Here is a 21,568-nt window from a genome sequence, read left to right on the forward strand (position 1 = left end):
TATCGATATTTGTGTTGGAGCCGTTTCATTACTCATGAATAAATTACTATGAAACTATGGTGAGCATAGTTACCACTATATCAGCCCATGGAGTGACATTGCTGATTTATGCCCCCTTAGACTTTATAAGTGAGTCTCTTTTGACGTCACAAAGGAATATCGATTTTGCGATCATATGTATATATAGTGGGTTATTTTTCGTGCCGAATGTGTAACGTCATACTAACGATACAATTCCTTTCATCTATCATTATGTCGTTCAGATATTCAATGTGGCAGCATTTTGTTCGCTCACAGATTTCAGCCACCATCAATCTGTCCCGGTAGTAAGAGGCGTCTAAATCACATGAACTCGTTATTGGTCAGTAAATAAAAATATATATACCCCCTATATGTAAGTAGAGTTACATATAGGGGTTATATATTTTTATTTACTGACCAATAACGAGTCCTTGTGGTCTTAATGTATGTTTTGTGCAGACTCGGTGACTTGGTTGTTGCATGTCCTCTGATCCCAATTGCCTGGGTGATGCTCATAATGTCAAATCCTGGGTTGTCTAGTCCAGACTCGATTATGGGTGCAGGCTAAAACGGCGACTCAGCAAAACGTCACAGATTTCTCGGGCGAAAACGGCACCGCATTTGGCCACAGTTGTCACATATGATACAGCATGTTGATTTTTTTCTTACATTCTTCTCGCAAGCAACACATCGAAAAGACATTGTGAATAATTGTTATCTTACAGCACCATGTTAGGCCTCTTAAATAAAGTTTCAGCTTGACATTGAGTTACACTGAGTAAAGGTATACTTAAAACTTCAAAGCATGTAATGTTTTCACAATAAGTAAGTTGCGCCTCCCAATCAGAGTCGGCGAGTAAATTGGGGTAGAGGCTAATTTCTAATGTAAACTTGTTTTAACATTTCACAATGTAAGTGTTTGTAAGTGGCGATGTGAGTTTAATTTAATTTATTTAACTTCAAAGCATGTTGTTTTCACAATAAGTCGAGGTGCGTATAGGCTAAGTTGGAAAAGTTGGAGTAGAGGCTAATTTCTAATGTAAACTTGTTTTAACATTTCACAATTATTGGTGTTTTCGCTTTAAAAGACAGTGCCTCAGAAACATTTGTCAGCCCCACCCTCTTCAATATAATGATAAACGATCTATTCGAAGGCCTATCCCCTAAAGTAAACACATCGAAATTCGCGGATGATGGAGCCCTCTGGATCCGCACTAAGAGCATTAAAATGGCCCAAAATTTACTCCAAAAATCTCTTAATAAAATACAACAGTGGGCTGACAAATGGGGCTTCTCCCTTAACTCAGAAAAAACAACAGGAATAATATTCAAACATAAAAACATGAAACCCGCCTCCCCAATCCTCCAGCTAAACAACCAAACAATCAAATTTCAAAAACAAACCAAATTCTTAGGACTTATTTTCGATGAACATCTCACCTGGGATGCTCACATCCAAAACCCTAACAACTAAATGCAGTAAAGACCTAAACACCCTAAGATGCCTAACTGGCTCTAACTGGGGAGCCTCCAAAGATACCCTCCTCTCTCTCTACATATCACTAATTAGATCAAAACTAGACTACGGCTGCGCCATATACAACACCCTAAACAACTCTCTATCTGAAAAACTTGACTCAATTCAATATCAGGCCCTCAAACTAATAACACGCACCCATCATGGCACCTCCTACACTTCACTTCAGGCCTTAACAGGAGAAATGCCACTAAGTCTACGCAGGGAACAGCTAAGCTTAAATTTCTGGGCCGCGTCCCAATCAAACCCTCTCATCCAAAACTTAATAAACCAAAATATCAGCCCCAAAAACCAAGCTCTAGCTCGTAAACACCCCTTACTTACCCCAATATCCCAAAGAATAACAAACTACCTCAATGAACACCAACTTAAAATTCTTAAACAAAACTGCAAACAATCAAATATCTTCACCCCTAAACTTAAAATACCCAAAATAGACACAACACTAGCTAGCCAAATAAATAAACAAACCGACCCAAACATAGCTAAAACCACCACACTAGCATACATACACGAAAATTGGCCAAATTGGTGTCACATTTACACGGACGGATCTTCACAACCAACTAAAACCACACAATCCTTCCGACTCCCAAACAATCAATCAATATTCACGGCAGAACTAATGGGCATGGCCTCAGCCCTCCATAATCAAGAATAAAAAAAACACAAAAAAATCCTAATACTTACCGACTCCCTAAGTGGACTGCAAGCCCTCCAAAACAAAAATACCAAAAACCGACCTAAATTAATAAATCAAATACTTAAAAGCTCCAACGACCTAACTAAGGCAGGCAAACAAATAACCTTCTTGTGGATACCCGCCCACGTAGGAATATACGGTAATGAAAACGCCGATAAAGCAGCTAAACTATCCCTCAAAATCCCAGAAATAAGCTTAAACTTACCAATCTCAAAATCAGAAATTAAAAGCGTTAACAAGCAAAAAATCACCAAAAAATGGCATAACCTTTATCTAAACTCAAATAGCCAAATCAAAAAAGTACTCAGCAAACCACTAACCAAACCAAAAATTCTCCATCCATCAAAAAAAATCGACAGAGTAATCACTAAACTCCAAACAGGACACACCAACCTAAACAAGCATCTAAAAAAATTAAAAAACATACTACAGGTAACTGCCCACACTGCAAACAACTAGAAACCCCAGAACACGCACTCATCCACTGCACACACTACCTAACACATCGAACCGCATTTCAAACCACCCTCAATCTAAACAAGGCTCTCACTCTAGAAGCAATACTAAACCCACAAAATAAACTAGAAAACTTCAAGGCCTTAGGCGTACTCTTAATAAAAACGGAACTAATAAAACGCATCTAAAAACACAATAACCTACCAAATCAAAATCACATAAACAAACAAACATCAACCATACCCAGCTCCCTTAGTTCTCCTCCCCAACCCCATCGGCATCTATTCCAAATCGTAAAATTCCCAAATTCTATATAAGCAACCCCTAAACCCCCCCTCTTGGCTTGCACACACCACTTTCGCCCCTTTCGGAAACACACCAAATGGCCTGGCCGGGCTCGTGTGCGAAATACGCATCAGTCGGAAAGCGCACGTTAAATCTCCAAAGTAAGTAAGTAAGTAACATTTGTCAGCCAAAATTGCCTAGGCAGAAGGCGACCTCTTAAACGCCTAATGCAACAACAAAAACAACAACATTTGCCTGTGGTGTAGTGTGCTGATAGATTAATCCAACTATATGTCAGCATCCTCTTTGATAACATGTTCAGAGAATATCGATATAAAGTGGAGTTCCTTTTACGTTTCAATAAAAGTATGTAGACAGAACTGTAGATGTAAAATTTCCCCCATATGTAGTGATATTACTGATAACATAGGATTAATTATCTGGTGTTGTCTGGGCGTGCCCGGGTGTGATCGAGGCACGTGATCAACTTACCCCCACGAATCTGACATGTGACAGATCGAGACTATAGGATAGAGACTTCAAAGGTTGTCTAAGACTCAGAAGGCTTCAGATGCTAACACTGAATGGCGTTCAATGGCCAAACCATTATTGTATCTTCAACAAGCCAGATGATGGACGTCCAGTGATTTGTTGTGACAGATAGTTTCACAGATCATGTGTTGGAATCACCAAAAAGGTGACCAACACTGGATAAATATATATGTCCCACTGCACTGCAAAACAGGAAATGATGGTGTTTCCTAAAGCATTAACTTTAATTGTCTCTATGAATACATCGTATTCCAATGACATGGACGGTCCATGGAACTTAAATTGTACCCGGGTGGAACTGACTTCATATTGGGCTGGGGATAAAACAGACTCCTCGGGTTCCCAAACATTTCCAAGAATACCCTCCTCTACATTAATGTTTCATTTGTCACACATGAGTGAACGCTTTCACATGACAAGTATACCTACGTGTGTATAGTTACGCAATTCACACACACACACACACACACACACACACCAGAACCACTGCCATCACGAGGGCTGCACGAGGTAGGGGATATCACCGTCCTGTACCATACTAACAGACCATCCGGGAAGCGGACCTGTCATGGTCGATAGACGGCAGGTGTCCAAAGTGGTGCATCTCGCTGTTGCCAGAGGCCAGGCAACGCCCCTCTACAATGTTGTTGTTGGTTTGTTGTAACGCCGCACTCAGAAATATTCCAGCTATATGACGGCGGTCTGTAAATAATCGAGTCTGGACCAGACAATCCAGTGATTGATATCGTGAGCATCGATTCACGCAATTGGGATCGATGACATGCATCAACCAAGTGAGCGAGTCCTACCACCCAATCCCGTTAGTCGCCTCTTACGCCAAGCGTAGTCGCCTTTCACGGCAAGCATGGGTTGCTGAAGACCTATTCTACCACGTATCTTGACGGGCCCCCTCTACAATGGGAGTTTATTGGAAATAAATGATGATACTTGCTATTATAATCACTTTGTCCCTTGAGTACAACATCAGAGGGTTTGAATGACAGCAGTGTAAGTTGTTGAAAAATGTATTTTAATACGACCGATCAGGATTACACGCACATACAATGAACATTACCGTTCGAACACAACTCTTGAAACTTTCGCAGAAACGCAGTATTCGTGGTTCGTAGAACATGATTTCATTACGGACTTAGGCGAAGGACACAAAGGCTAAACTCGTTATTTCCGGTCAGGAGCAGGCGCAGATAGCACTTCCTTCTTGAGACGAAAGCTGGACGAAGTGAAAATGTCGCGATACACAAGGCCACCAAACTCATCTCTGTACATCAGAAATGTCCCTGATAGTACACGGTTAGTATGGCATCAAGAAGGCGTTCTAGCTCTACGAAAAGATGCACTGGGGCCAACATGTTCAAATTCATCTGCGGTAGCAATGTAGATATAAGCTCTTGTACCCCGTACACATGCGCCTCGATTAAAAATAGGTGTGTGTTAGCATGGTCGAGTCAGTATACGTCCCTTTCCCAGACCAGGCCTCAGCGCTACTTTTATCGAGAGGTATGCCTGTTGTACACGCGCGTGTAGTTCAACTATACTGTATTTAAGCTTCCGCACGCCAAAACGAAATGCGCGGCTAATAATAGACAAATCCCAGTCAAATTATAACAATTCCATACATTTTTGTCTGAATAAATATTACTCAAAAGCGAACGCCGTATTCTGGGACAAAATTTTCATGACAAATAACGTTAAAGGAGAGTATTGTATGCTCTAAGCCTTACAATTCGTACTGTAACGTGTTTTATAAATGTACATAAATTTATAACATTTAAAGCCATTAATTTTCTTATCTGTACTGTTAGTGAGGTAAATAATCATCGCTACCTGCACAACTGTTGAAATATATATATTTTTTTACTATGTATGACTCCTACTGGTCACTCTTCACATTGTTACATAGAAGAAACATCGCTATGTGTTTTCCAATATAATATAACCAGGAGACAAACACTGGTCGCGGAAAGGGACAACTACAGACTTTTCATATTGCTTGGATATAGCGTGTGAGTAAATAGTGGTCACTAGCTCCACAGCTGTCGTAATATATTGATTATTTTTACTATGTATGACTCCTACTGGACCGTCTATACATTATTATATAAAAGAAACATCCCTATGTGTTTTCCAATATCAATTAAATGGGAGCCGTACACTGGTCGCGGAAAGGGACAACTACAGACTTTTCATATTGCCTGCATATAGCGTGTGGGTAAATAGTGGTCACTACCTCCACAGCTGTTGTAATATATCTATTATTTTTACTATGTATGACTCCTACTGGACCATCTACACATTATGATATAAAAGAAACATCCTTGTGTGATTTCCAATATCAAATTAATGGGAGACAAACACTGGTCGCGGAAAGGGACAACTACCGACTTTTCATATTGCTTGCATATATAGCGTGTGGGTAAAGAGTGGTCACTACCTCCACAGCTGTTGTAATATATTGATTATTTTTACTATGTATGACTCCTACTGGACCATCTACACGTTATTATATAAAAGAAACACCCCTGTGTGATTTCCAATATCAATTCAATGAGAGACGAACTCTGGTCGCGGAAAGGGACATCTACAGACTTTTCATATTACTTGTATATAGCATGTTGATAAATAGTGGTCACTACCTCCACAACTGTTGAAATATATTGATTATTTTTACTATGTATGATCCCTACTGGACCATCTACACATTATTATATAAAAGAAACATCCCTGTGTGATTTCCAATATCAATTAAATGGGGGACGAACACTGGTCGCGGAAAGGGACAACTACAGACTTTTGATATTACTTGTATATAGCATGTGGGTAAATAATCGTTGCTAACCCCACAGCTGTTGTAATATATTGATTATTTTTACGATATTTGACTCCTACTGGACCATCTATACATTATGATATAAAAGAAACATCCCTGTGTGATTTCCAATATCAATTAAATGGGAGACGAACACTGGTCGCGGAAAGGGACATCTACAGACTTTTCATATTGCTTGCATATACCATGTAGGTAAATAATCATTGCTACTTCCACAACTGTTGAAGTATATTGATTAGTTTTACGATTTTTGACTCCTACTGGACCATCTATACATTATGATATAAAAGAAACATCCTTGTGTGATTTCCAATACAATTTAAACGGGAAACAAACACTGGTCGCGGAAAGGGACAACTACAGACTTTTCATATTGCTTGGATATAGCGCGTGGGTAAATAGTGGTGGTCATTACCTCCACAGCTGTCGTAATATATCTATCATTTTTACTATATATGACTCCTACTGGACCGTCTACACAATATTATATAAAAGAAACATCCCTGTGTGTTTTCCAATATCAATTAAATGGGGGACGAACACTGGTCGCGGAAAGGGACAACTACAGACTTTTCATATTGCTTGCATATAGCGTGTGGGTAAATAGTGGTCACTACATCCACAGCTGTCGTAATATATTGATTATTTTTACTATGTATGACTCCTACTGGACCATCTATACTTTATTATATAAAAGAAACATCCTTGTGTGATTTCCAATATCAATTAAATGAGAGACGAACAGTGGTCGCGGAAAGGGACAACTACAGACTTTTGATATTACTTGTATATAGCATGTGGGTAAATAATCGTTGCTAACCCCACAGCTGTTGTAATATATTGATTATTTTTACGATGTTTGACTCCTACTGGACCATCTATACATTATTATATAAAAGAAACATCCCTGTGTGATTTCCAATATCAATTAAATGGGAGACGAACACTGGTCGCGGAAAGGGACATCTACAGACTTTTTATATTGCTTGCATATACCATGTAGGTAAATAGTGGTGGTCATTACCTCCACAGCTGTCGTAATATATCTATTATTTTTACTATATATGACTCCTACTGGACCGTCTACACATTATTATATAAAAGAAACATCCCTGTGTGTTTTCCAATATCAATTAAATGGGGGACAAACACTGGTCACGGAAAGGGACAACTACAGAGTTTTCATATTACTTGTATATAGCATGTGGGTAAATAATCGTTGCTAACCCCACAGCTGTTGTAATATATTGATTATTTTTACTATGTATGACTCCTACTGGACCATCTATACATTATTTTATAAAAGAAACATCCCTGTGTGATTTCCAATATCAATTAAATGAGAGACGAACACTGGTCGCGGAAAGGGACAACTACAGACTTTTCATATTGCTTGGATATAGCGAGCGTGTAAATAGTGGTCACTACCTCCACAACTGTCGTAATGTATTTATTATTTTTACTATGTATGACTCCTACTGGACCATCTACACGTTATTATATAAAAGAAACATCCCCGTGTCATTTTCAATATCAATTAAATGGGGGACGAACACTGGTCGCGGAAAGGGACAACTACAGACATTTCATATTACCTGTAAATAGCATGTTGGTAAATAATCGTTGCTAACCCACCTGCTGTTGTAATATATTGATTATTTTTACTATGTATGACTCCTTCTGGACCATCTATACATTATTATATAAAAGAAACATCCTTGTGTGATTTCCAATACAATTTAAACGGGAGACAAACACTGGTCGCGGAAAGGGACATCTACAGACTTTTCATATTGCTTGCATATAGCGTGTAGGTAAATAATCGTTGCTACCTCCACAACTGTTGAAATATATTAATTAGTTTTACTATGTATGACTCCTACTGGACCATTTATACATTATTATATAAAAGAAACATCCTTGTGTGATTTCCAATACAATTTAAACGGGAGACAAACACTGGTCGCGGAAAGGGACAACTACAGACATTTCATATTACTTGTATATAGCATGTTGGTAAATAATCGTTGCTAACCCACCAGCTGTTGTAATATATTGATTATTTTTACTATGTATGACTCCTACTGGACCATCTATACATTATTATATAAAAGAAACATCCTTGTGTGATTTCCAATACAATTTAAACGGGAGACAAACACTGGTCGCGGAAAGGGACAACTACAGACTTTTCATATTGCTTGCATATAGCGCGTGTGTAAATAGTTGTGGTCATTACCTCCACAGCTGTCGTAATATATCTATCATTTTTACTATATATGACTCCTACTGGACCGTCTACACATTGTTATATAAAAGAAACATCCCTGTGTGTTTTCCAAAATCAATTAAATGGGGGACAAACACTGGTCGCGGAAAGGGACAACTACAGACTTTTGATATTACTTGTATATAGCATGTGGGTAAATAATCGTTGCTAACCCCACAGCTGTTGTAATATATTGATTATTTTTACGATGTTTGACTCCTACTGGACCGTCTATACATTATTATATAAAAGAAACATCCCTGTTTGATTTCCAATATCAATTAAATGGTAGACGAACACTGGTCGCGGAAAGGGACATCTACAGACTTTTCATATTGCTTGCATATACCATGTAGGTAAATAATCATTGCTACTTCCACAACTGTTGAAGTATATTGATTAGTTTTACGATGTATGACTCCTACTGGACCATCTATACATTATTATATAAAAGAAACATCCTTGTGTGATTTCCAATACAATTTAAACGGGAGACAAACACTGGTCGCGGAAAGGGACAACTACAGACTTTTCATATTGCTTGGATATAGCGCGTGGGTAAATAGTGGTGGTCATTACCTCCACAGCTGTCGTAATATATCTATTATTTTTACTATATATGACTCTTACTGGACCGTCTACACATTATTATATAAAAGAAACATCCCTGTGTGTTTTCCAATATCAATTAAATGGGGGACAAACACTGGTCACGGAAAGGGACAACTACAGAGTTTTCATATTACTTGTATATAGCATGTGGGTAAATAATCGTTTCTAACCCCACAGCTGTTGTGATATATTGATTATTTTTACTATGTATGACTCCTACTGGACCATCTATACATTATTATATAAAATAAACATCCCTGTGTGATTTCCAATATCAATTAAATGGGAGACGAACACTGGTCACGGAAAGGGACAACGACAGACTTGTCATTTTGCTTGCATATATAGCGTGTGGGTAAATAGTGGTCACTACCTCCACAGCTGTTGTAATATATTGATTATTTTTACTATGTATGACTCCTACTGGACCATCTACACATTATTATATAAAAGAAAGATCCCTGTGTGATTTCCAATACAATTAAAACGGGAGACAAACACTGGTCGCGGAAAGGGACAACTTCAGACTTTTCATATTGTTTGCATATAGCTTGTGGGTAAATAGTGGTCACTACCTCCACAGCTGTTGTAATATATTTATTATTTTTACTCTATATGACTCCTACTGGACCATCTACAAGTTGTTATATAAAAGAAACATCCCTGTGTGATTTCCAATATCAATTAAATGAGAGATGAACACTGGTTGCGGAAAGGGACAACTACAGACTTTTCATATTACTTGTATATAGCGTCTGGGTAAATAATCGTTGCTATCCCCACAGATGTTGTAATATATTGATAATTTTTTCGATGTATGACTGCTACTGGTCACTCTTCACATTGTTACATAGAAGAAACATCGCTATGTGTTTTCCAATAAAATTTAACCAGGAGACGAACACTGGTCGCGGAAAGGACAACTACAGACTTTTCATATTGCTTGCATATAGCGCGTGGGTAAATAGTGGTCACTACCTGCACAACTGTTGAAATATAATGATTATTTTTACTATGTATGACTCCTACTGGACCGTCTACACAATATTATATAAAAGAAACATCCCTATGTGTTTTCCAATATCAATTAAATGGGTGCCGTACACTGGTCGCGGAAAGGGACAACTACAGACTTTTCATATTGCCTGCATATAGCGTGTGGGTAAATAGTGGTCACTACCTCCACAGCTGTTGTAATATATCTATTATTTTTACTATGTATGACTCCTACTGGACCATCTACACATTATGATATAAAAGAAACATCCTTGTGTGATTTCCAATATCAAATTAATGGGAGACAAACACTGGTCGCGGAAAGGGACAACTACCGACTTTTCATATTGCTTGCATATATAGCGTGTGGGTAAAGAGTGGTCACTACCTCCACAGCTGTTGTAATATATTGATTATTTTTACTATGTATGACTCCTACTGGACCATCTACACGTTATTATATAAAAGAAACACCCCTGTGTGATTTCCAATATCAATTCAATGAGAGACGAACTCTGGTCGCGGAAAGGGACATCTACAGACTTTTCATATTACTTGTATATAGCATGTTGATAAATAGTGGTCACTACCTCCACAACTGTTGAAATATATTGATTATTTTTACTATGTATGATCCCTACTGGACCATCTACACATTATTATATAAAAGAAACATCCCTGTGTGATTTCCAATATCAATTAAATGGGGGACGAACACTGGTCGCGGAAAGGGACAACTACAGACTTTTGATATTACTTGTATATAGCATGTGGGTAAATAATCGTTGCTAACCCCACAGCTGTTGTAATATATTGATTATTTTTACGATATTTGACTCCTACTGGACCATCTATACATTATGATATAAAAGAAACATCCCTGTGTGATTTCCAATATCAATTAAATGGGAGACGAACACTGGTCGCGGAAAGGGACATCTACAGACTTTTCATATTGCTTGCATATACCATGTAGGTAAATAATCATTGCTACTTCCACAACTGTTGAAGTATATTGATTAGTTTTACGATTTTTGACTCCTACTGGACCATCTATACATTATGATATAAAAGAAACATCCTTGTGTGATTTCCAATACAATTTAAACGGGAAACAAACACTGGTCGCGGAAAGGGACAACTACAGACTTTTCATATTGCTTGGATATAGCGCGTGGGTAAATAGTGGTGGTCATTACCTCCACAGCTGTCGTAATATATCTATCATTTTTACTATATATGACTCCTACTGGACCGTCTACACAATATTATATAAAAGAAACATCCCTGTGTGTTTTCCAATATCAATTAAATGGGGGACGAACACTGGTCGCGGAAAGGGACAACTACAGACTTTTCATATTGCTTGCATATAGCGTGTGGGTAAATAGTGGTCACTACATCCACAGCTGTCGTAATATATTGATTATTTTTACTATGTATGACTCCTACTGGACCATCTATACTTTATTATATAAAAGAAACATCCTTGTGTGATTTCCAATATCAATTAAATGAGAGACGAACAGTGGTCGCGGAAAGGGACAACTACAGACTTTTGATATTACTTGTATATAGCATGTGGGTAAATAATCGTTGCTAACCCCACAGCTGTTGTAATATATTGATTATTTTTACGATGTTTGACTCCTACTGGACCATCTATACATTATTATATAAAAGAAACATCCCTGTGTGATTTCCAATATCAATTAAATGGGAGACGAACACTGGTCGCGGAAAGGGACATCTACAGACTTTTTATATTGCTTGCATATACCATGTAGGTAAATAGTGGTGGTCATTACCTCCACAGCTGTCGTAATATATCTATTATTTTTACTATATATGACTCCTACTGGACCGTCTACACATTATTATATAAAAGAAACATCCCTGTGTGTTTTCCAATATCAATTAAATGGGGGACAAACACTGGTCACGGAAAGGGACAACTACAGAGTTTTCATATTACTTGTATATAGCATGTGGGTAAATAATCGTTGCTAACCCCACAGCTGTTGTAATATATTGATTATTTTTACTATGTATGACTCCTACTGGACCATCTATACATTATTTTATAAAAGAAACATCCCTGTGTGATTTCCAATATCAATTAAATGAGAGACGAACACTGGTCGCGGAAAGGGACAACTACAGACTTTTCATATTGCTTGGATATAGCGAGCGTGTAAATAGTGGTCACTACCTCCACAACTGTCGTAATGTATTTATTATTTTTACTATGTATGACTCCTACTGGACCATCTACACGTTATTATATAAAAGAAACATCCCCGTGTCATTTTCAATATCAATTAAATGGGGGACGAACACTGGTCGCGGAAAGGGACAACTACAGACATTTCATATTACCTGTAAATAGCATGTTGGTAAATAATCGTTGCTAACCCACCTGCTGTTGTAATATATTGATTATTTTTACTATGTATGACTCCTTCTGGACCATCTATACATTATTATATAAAAGAAACATCCTTGTGTGATTTCCAATACAATTTAAACGGGAGACAAACACTGGTCGCGGAAAGGGACATCTACAGACTTTTCATATTGCTTGCATATAGCGTGTAGGTAAATAATCGTTGCTACCTCCACAACTGTTGAAATATATTAATTAGTTTTACTATGTATGACTCCTACTGGACCATTTATACATTATTATATAAAAGAAACATCCTTGTGTGATTTCCAATACAATTTAAACGGGAGACAAACACTGGTCGCGGAAAGGGACAACTACAGACATTTCATATTACTTGTATATAGCATGTTGGTAAATAATCGTTGCTAACCCACCAGCTGTTGTAATATATTGATTATTTTTACTATGTATGACTCCTACTGGACCATCTATACATTATTATATAAAAGAAACATCCTTGTGTGATTTCCAATACAATTTAAACGGGAGACAAACACTGGTCGCGGAAAGGGACAACTACAGACTTTTCATATTGCTTGCATATAGCGCGTGTGTAAATAGTTGTGGTCATTACCTCCACAGCTGTCGTAATATATCTATCATTTTTACTATATATGACTCCTACTGGACCGTCTACACATTGTTATATAAAAGAAACATCCCTGTGTGTTTTCCAAAATCAATTAAATGGGGGACAAACACTGGTCGCGGAAAGGGACAACTACAGACTTTTGATATTACTTGTATATAGCATGTGGGTAAATAATCGTTGCTAACCCCACAGCTGTTGTAATATATTGATTATTTTTACGATGTTTGACTCCTACTGGACCGTCTATACATTATTATATAAAAGAAACATCCCTGTTTGATTTCCAATATCAATTAAATGGTAGACGAACACTGGTCGCGGAAAGGGACATCTACAGACTTTTCATATTGCTTGCATATACCATGTAGGTAAATAATCATTGCTACTTCCACAACTGTTGAAGTATATTGATTAGTTTTACGATGTATGACTCCTACTGGACCATCTATACATTATTATATAAAAGAAACATCCTTGTGTGATTTCCAATACAATTTAAACGGGAGACAAACACTGGTCGCGGAAAGGGACAACTACAGACTTTTCATATTGCTTGGATATAGCGCGTGGGTAAATAGTGGTGGTCATTACCTCCACAGCTGTCGTAATATATCTATTATTTTTACTATATATGACTCTTACTGGACCGTCTACACATTATTATATAAAAGAAACATCCCTGTGTGTTTTCCAATATCAATTAAATGGGGGACAAACACTGGTCACGGAAAGGGACAACTACAGAGTTTTCATATTACTTGTATATAGCATGTGGGTAAATAATCGTTTCTAACCCCACAGCTGTTGTGATATATTGATTATTTTTACTATGTATGACTCCTACTGGACCATCTATACATTATTATATAAAATAAACATCCCTGTGTGATTTCCAATATCAATTAAATGGGAGACGAACACTGGTCACGGAAAGGGACAACGACAGACTTGTCATTTTGCTTGCATATATAGCGTGTGGGTAAATAGTGGTCACTACCTCCACAGCTGTTGTAATATATTGATTATTTTTACTATGTATGACTCCTACTGGACCATCTACACATTATTATATAAAAGAAAGATCCCTGTGTGATTTCCAATACAATTAAAACGGGAGACAAACACTGGTCGCGGAAAGGGACAACTTCAGACTTTTCATATTGTTTGCATATAGCTTGTGGGTAAATAGTGGTCACTACCTCCACAGCTGTTGTAATATATTTATTATTTTTACTCTATATGACTCCTACTGGACCATCTACAAGTTGTTATATAAAAGAAACATCCCTGTGTGATTTCCAATATCAATTAAATGAGAGATGAACACTGGTTGCGGAAAGGGACAACTACAGACTTTTCATATTACTTGTATATAGCGTCTGGGTAAATAATCGTTGCTATCCCCACAGATGTTGTAATATATTGATAATTTTTTCGATGTATGACTGCTACTGGTCACTCTTCACATTGTTACATAGAAGAAACATCGCTATGTGTTTTCCAATAAAATTTAACCAGGAGACGAACACTGGTCGCGGAAAGGACAACTACAGACTTTTCATATTGCTTGCATATAGCGCGTGGGTAAATAGTGGTCACTACCTGCACAACTGTTGAAATATAATGATTATTTTTACTATGTATGACTCCTACTGGACCGTCTACACAATATTATATAAAAGAAACATCCCTGTGTGTTTTCCAATATCAATTAAATGGGGGACGAACACTGGTCGTGGAAAGGGACAACTTCAGACTTTTCATATTGTTTGCATATAGCTTGTGGGTAAATAGTGGTAACTACCTCCACAGCTGTCATAATATATTTATTATTCTAACTATGTATGACTCCTACTGGACCGTCTAGACATTATTATATAAAAGAAACATCCCTGTGTGATTTCCAATATCAATTAAATGGTAGACGAACACTGGTCGCGGAAAGGGACAACTACAGACTTTTCATATTGCTTGCATATAGCGTGTGGGTAAATAGTGGTCACTACCTCCACAACTGTTGAAATATATTGATTTTTTTTTACTATGTATGACTTCTACTGGTCACTCTTCACATTGTTACATAGAAGAAACATCGCTATGTGTTTTCCAATATAATTTAACCAGGAGACGAACACTGGTCGCGGAAAGGGACAACTACAGACTTTTCATATTGCTTGCATATAGCGTTTGGGTAATAGTGGTCACTACCTCTACAGCTGTTTTAATATATTTATTATTTTTACTATGTATGACTCCTACTGGACCATCTACACATTTTTATATAAAAGAAACATCGCTTTGTGATTTCCAACATCAATTAAATGAGAGACGAACACTGGTCGCGGAAAGGGACAACTACAGACTTTTCATATTGCTTGGATATAGCATGTGGATAAATAGTGGTCACTACCTCAACAGCTGTTCTAATATATCTATTATTTTTACTCTATATGACTCCTACTGGATCGTCTACATATTATTATATAAAACAGACATCCCTGTGTGTTTTCCAATATTAATTAAATGGGGGACGAACACTGGTCGCTGAAAGGGACAACTACAGACTTTTCATATTGCTTGGATATAGCATGTGGGTAAATAGTGGTCACTACCTCCACAGCTGTTGTAATATATTTATTATTTTTACTCTATATGACTCCTACTGGACCATCTACAAGTTGTTATATAAAAGAAACATCCCTGTGTGATTTCCAATATCAATTAAATGAGAGATGAACACTGGTTGCGGAAAGGGACAACTACAGACTTTTCATATTACTTGTATATAGCGTCTGGGTAAATAATCGTTGCTATCCCCACAGATGTTGTAATATATTGATAATTTTTTCGATGTATGACTGCTACTGGTCACTCTTCACATTGTTACATAGAAGAAACATCGCTATGTGTTTTCCAATAAAATTTAACCAGGAGACGAACACTGGTCGCGGAAAGGACAACTACAGACTTTTCATATTGCTTGCATATAGCGCGTGGGTAAATAGTGGTCACTACCTGCACAACTGTTGAAATATAATGATTATTTTTACTATGTATGACTCCTACTGGACCGTCTACACAATATTATATAAAAGAAACATCCCTGTGTGTTTTCCAATATCAATTAAATGGGGGACGAACACTGGTCGTGGAAAGGGACAACTTCAGACTTTTCATATTGTTTGCATATAGCTTGTGGGTAAATAGTGGTCACTACCTCCACAGCTGTTGTAATATATTTATTATTTTTACTCTATATGACTCCTACTGGACCATCTACAAGTTGTTATATAAAAGAAACATCCCTGTGTGATTTCCAATATCAATTAAATGAGAGATGAACACTGGTTGCGGAAAGGGACAACTACAGACTTTTCATATTACTTGTATATAGCGTCTGGGTAAATAATCGTTGCTATCCCCACAGATGTTGTAATATATTGATAATTTTTTCGATGTATGACTGCTACTGGTCACTCTTCATATTGTTACATAGAAGAAACATCGCTATGTGTTTTCCAATAAAATTTAACCAGGAGACGAACACTGGTCGCGGAAAGGACAACTACAGACTTTTCATATTGCTTGCATATAGCGCGTGGGTAAATAGTGGTCACTACCTGCACAACTGTTGAAATATAATGATTATTTTTACTATGTATGACTCCTACTGGACCGTCTACACAATATTATATAAAAGAAACATCCCTGTGTGTTTTCCAATATCAATTAAATGGGGGACGAACACTGGTCGTGGAAAGGGACAACTTCAGACTTTTCATATTGTTTGCATATAGCTTGTGGGTAAATAGTGGTAACTACCTCCACAGCTGTCATAATATATTTATTATTCTAACTATGTATGACTCCTACTGGACCGTCTAGACATTATTATATAAAAGAAACATCCCTGTGTGATTTCCAATATCAATTAAATGGTAGACGAACACTGGTCGCGGAAAGGGACAACTACAGACTTTTCATATTGCTTGCATATAGCGTGTGGGTAAATAGTGGTCACTACCTCCACAACTGTTGAAATATATTGATTTTTTTTTACTATGTATGACTTCTACTGGTCACTCTTCACATTGTTACATAGAAGAAACATCGCTATGTGTTTTCCAATATAATTTAACCAGGAGACGAACACTGGTCGCGGAAAGGGACAACTACAGACTTTTCATATTGCTTGCCTATAGCGTTTGGGTAATAGTGGTCACTACCTCTACAGCTGTTTTAATATATTTATTATTTTTACTATGTTTGACTCCTACTGGACCATCTACACATTTTTATATAAAAGAAACATCGCTTTGTGATTTCCAACATCAATTAAATGAGAGACGAACACTGGTCGCGGAAAGGGACAACTACAGACTTTTCATATTGCTTGGATATAGCATGTGGATAAATAGTGGTCACTACCTCAACAGCTGTTCTAATATATCTATTATTTTTACTCTATATGACTCCTACTGGATCGTCTACATATTATTATATAAAACAGACATCCCTGTGTGTTTTCCAATATTAATTAAATGGGTGACGAACACTGGTCGCTGAAAGGGACAACTACAGACTTTTCATATTGCTTGGATATAGCATGTGGGTAAATAGTGGTCACTACCTCCACAGCTGTTGTAATATATTTATTATTTTTACTCTATATGACTCCTACTGGACCATCTACAAGTTGTTATATAAAAGAAACATCCCTGTGTGATTTCCAATATCAATTAAATGAGAGATGAACACTGGTTGCGGAAAGGGACAACTACAGACTTTTCATATTACTTGTATATAGCGTCTGGGTAAATAATCGTTGCTATCCCCACAGATGTTGTAATATATTGATAATTTTTTCGATGTATGACTGCTACTGGTCACTCTTCACATTGTTACATAGAAGAAACATCGCTATGTGTTTTCCAATAAAATTTAACCAGGAGACGAACACTGGTCGCGGAAAGGACAACTACAGACTTTTCATATTGCTTGCATATAGCGCGTGGGTAAATAGTGGTCACTACCTGCACAACTGTTGAAATATAATGATTATTTTTACTATGTATGACTCCTACTGGACCGTCTACACAATATTATATAAAAGAAACATCCCTGTGTGTTTTCCAATATCAATTAAATGGGGGACGAACACTGGTCGTGGAAAGGGACAACTTCAGACTTTTCATATTGTTTGCATATAGCTTGTGGGTAAATAGTGGTCACTACCTCCACAGCTGTTGTAATATATTTATTATTTTTACTCTATATGACTCCTACTGGACCATCTACAAGTTGTTATATAAAAGAAACATCCCTGTGTGATTTCCAATATCAATTAAATGAGAGATGAACACTGGTTGCGGAAAGGGACAACTACAGACTTTTCATATTACTTGTATATAGCGTCTGGGTAAATAATCGTTGCTATCCCCACAGATGTTGTAATATATTGATAATTTTTTCGATGTATGACTGCTACTGGTCACTCTTCACATTGTTACATAGAAGAAACATCGCTATGTGTTTTCCAATAAAATTTAACCAGGAGACGAACACTGGTCGCGGAAAGGACAACTACAGACTTTTCATATTGCTTGCATATAGCGCGTGGGTAAATAGTGGTCACTACCTGCACAACTGTTGAAATATAATGATTATTTTTACTATGTATGACTCCTACTGGACCGTCTACACAATATTATATAAAAGAAACATCCCTGTGTGTTTTCCAATATCAATTAAACGGGAGACGAACACTGGTCGCGGAAAGGGACAACTTCAGACTTTTCATATTGTTTGCATATAGCTTGTGGGTAAATAGTGGTAACTACCTCCACAGCTGTCATAATATATTTATTATTCTAACTATGTATGACTCCTACTGGACCGTCTAGACATTATTATATAAAAGAAACATCCCTGTGTGATTTCCAATATCAATTAAATGGTAGACGAACACTGGTCGCGGAAAGGGACAACTACAGACTTTTCATATTGCTTGCATATAGCGTGTGGGTAAATAGTGGTCACTACCTCTATAGCTGTTGAAATATAATGATTATTTTTACTATGCATGACCCCTACTGGTCACTCTACACATTATTATATCAAAGAAACATCCCTGTGCGTTTTCCAATATCAATTAAACGGGAGACGAACACTGGTCGCGGAAAGGGACATCTACAGACTTTTCATGTTGCTTGCATATAGCGCATGGGTAAATAGTGGTCACTACCTGCACAACTGTTGAAATATAATGATTATTTTTACTATGTATGACTCCTACTGGACCGTCTACACAATATTATATAAAAGAAACATCCCTGTGTGTTTTCCAATATCAATTAAATGGGGGACGAACACTGGTCGTGGAAAGGGACAACTTCAGACTTTTCATATTGTTTGCATATAGCTTGTGGGTAAATAGTGGTCACTACCTCCACAGCTGTTGTAATATATTTATTATTTTTACTCTATATGACTCCTACTGGACCATCTACAAGTTGTTATATAAAAGAAACATCCCTGTGTGATTTCCAATATCAATTAAATGAGAGATGAACACTGGTTGCGGAAAGGGACAACTACAGACTTTTCATATTACTTGTATATAGCGTCTGGGTAAATAATCGTTGCTATCCCCACAGATGTTGTAATATATTGATAATTTTTTCGATGTATGACTGCTACTGGTCACTCTTCACATTGTTACATAGAAGAAACATCGCTATGTGTTTTCCAATAAAATTTAACCAGGAGACGAACACTGGTCGCGGAAAGGACAACTACAGACTTTTCATATTGCTTGCATATAGCGCGTGGGTAAATAGTGGTCACTACCTGCACAACTGTTGAAATATAATGATTATTTTTACTATGTATGACTCCTACTGGACCGTCTACACAATATTATATAAAAGAAACATCCCTGTGTGTTTTCCAATATCAATTAAACGGGAGACGAACACTGGTCGCGGAAAGGGACAACTTCAGACTTTTCATATTGTTTGCATATAGCTTGTGGGTAAATAGTGGTAACTACCTCCACAGCTGTCATAATATATTTATTATTCTAACTATGTATGACTCCTACTGGACCGTCTAGACATTATTATATAAAAGAAACATCCCTGTGTGATTTCCAATATCAATTAAATGGTAGACGAACACTGGTCGCGGAAAGGGACAACTACAGACTTTTCATATTGCTTGCATATAGCGTGTGGGTAAATAGTGGTCACTACCTCTATAGCTGTTGAAATATAATGATTATTTTTACTATGCATGACCCCTACTGGTCACTCTACACATTATTATATCAAAGAAACATCCCTGTGCGTTTTCCAATATCAATTAAACGGGAGACGAACACTGGTCGCGGAAAGGGACATCTACAGACTTTTCATGTTGCTTGGATATAGCGCGTGGGTAAATAGTGGTCACTACCTGCACAACTGTTGAAATATAATGATTATTTTTACTATGTATGACTCCTACTGGACCGTCTACACAATATTATATAAAAGAAACATCCCTGTGTGTTTTCCAATATCAATTAAATGGGGGACGAACACTGGTCGTGGAAAGGGACAACTTCAGACTTTTCATATTGTTTGCATATAGCTTGTGGGTAAATAGTGGTCACTACCTCCACAGCTGTTGTAATATATTTATTATTTTTACTCTATATGACTCCTACTGGACCATCTACAAGTTGTTATATAAAAGAAACATCCCTGTGTGATTTCCAATATCAATTAAATGAGAGATGAACACTGGTTGCGGAAAGGGACAACTACAGACTTTTCATATTACTTGTATATAGCGTCTGGGTAAATAATCGTTGCTATCCCCACAGATGTTGTAATATATTGATAATTTTTTCGATGTATGACTGCTACTGGTCACTCTTCACATTGTTACATAGAAGAAACATCGCTATGTGTTTTCCAATAAAATTTAACCAGGAGACGAACACTGGTCGCGGAAAGGACAACTACAGACTTTTCATATTGCTTGCATATAGCGCGTGGGTAAATAGTGGTCACTACCTGCACAACTGTTGAAATATAATGATTATTTTTACTATGTATGACTCCTACTGGACCGTCTACACAATATTATATAAAAGAAACATCCCTGTGTGTTTTCCAATATCAATTAAACGGGAGACGAACACTGGTCGCGGAAAGGGACAACTTCAGACTTTTCATATTGTTTGCATATAGCTTGTGGGTAA

General features: G+C 37.2%; 1 protein-coding gene across 2 annotated transcripts in view; it reads left to right on the forward strand.

Moving 5' to 3' along the window:
• The first annotated feature begins 4,752 nt into the window (after positions 1 to 4,752).
• The window catches only part of LOC139453307 (serine/arginine-rich splicing factor 10-like), a 47,843-nt gene continuing 31,027 nt past the window's right edge, over positions 4,753 to 21,568 (forward strand). Inside the window, exon 1 of one of the 2 annotated variants that reach the window (XM_071234963.1) lies at positions 4,753 to 4,865. In XM_071234963.1, coding sequence (XP_071091064.1) covers positions 4,801 to 4,865 — 65 coding nt within the window. In that variant the 5' untranslated portion in view covers positions 4,753 to 4,800. The remainder of the gene's footprint in view (positions 4,866 to 21,568) is intronic. The other variant, XM_071234961.1, reaches the window with a different exon arrangement.

Source organism: Haliotis cracherodii, unplaced genomic scaffold (assembly GCF_022045235.1).
Source record: "Haliotis cracherodii isolate W230 unplaced genomic scaffold, xgHalCrac1.p SCAF_9, whole genome shotgun sequence".
NCBI classification, from domain to species: domain Eukaryota; kingdom Metazoa; phylum Mollusca; class Gastropoda; order Lepetellida; family Haliotidae; genus Haliotis; species Haliotis cracherodii.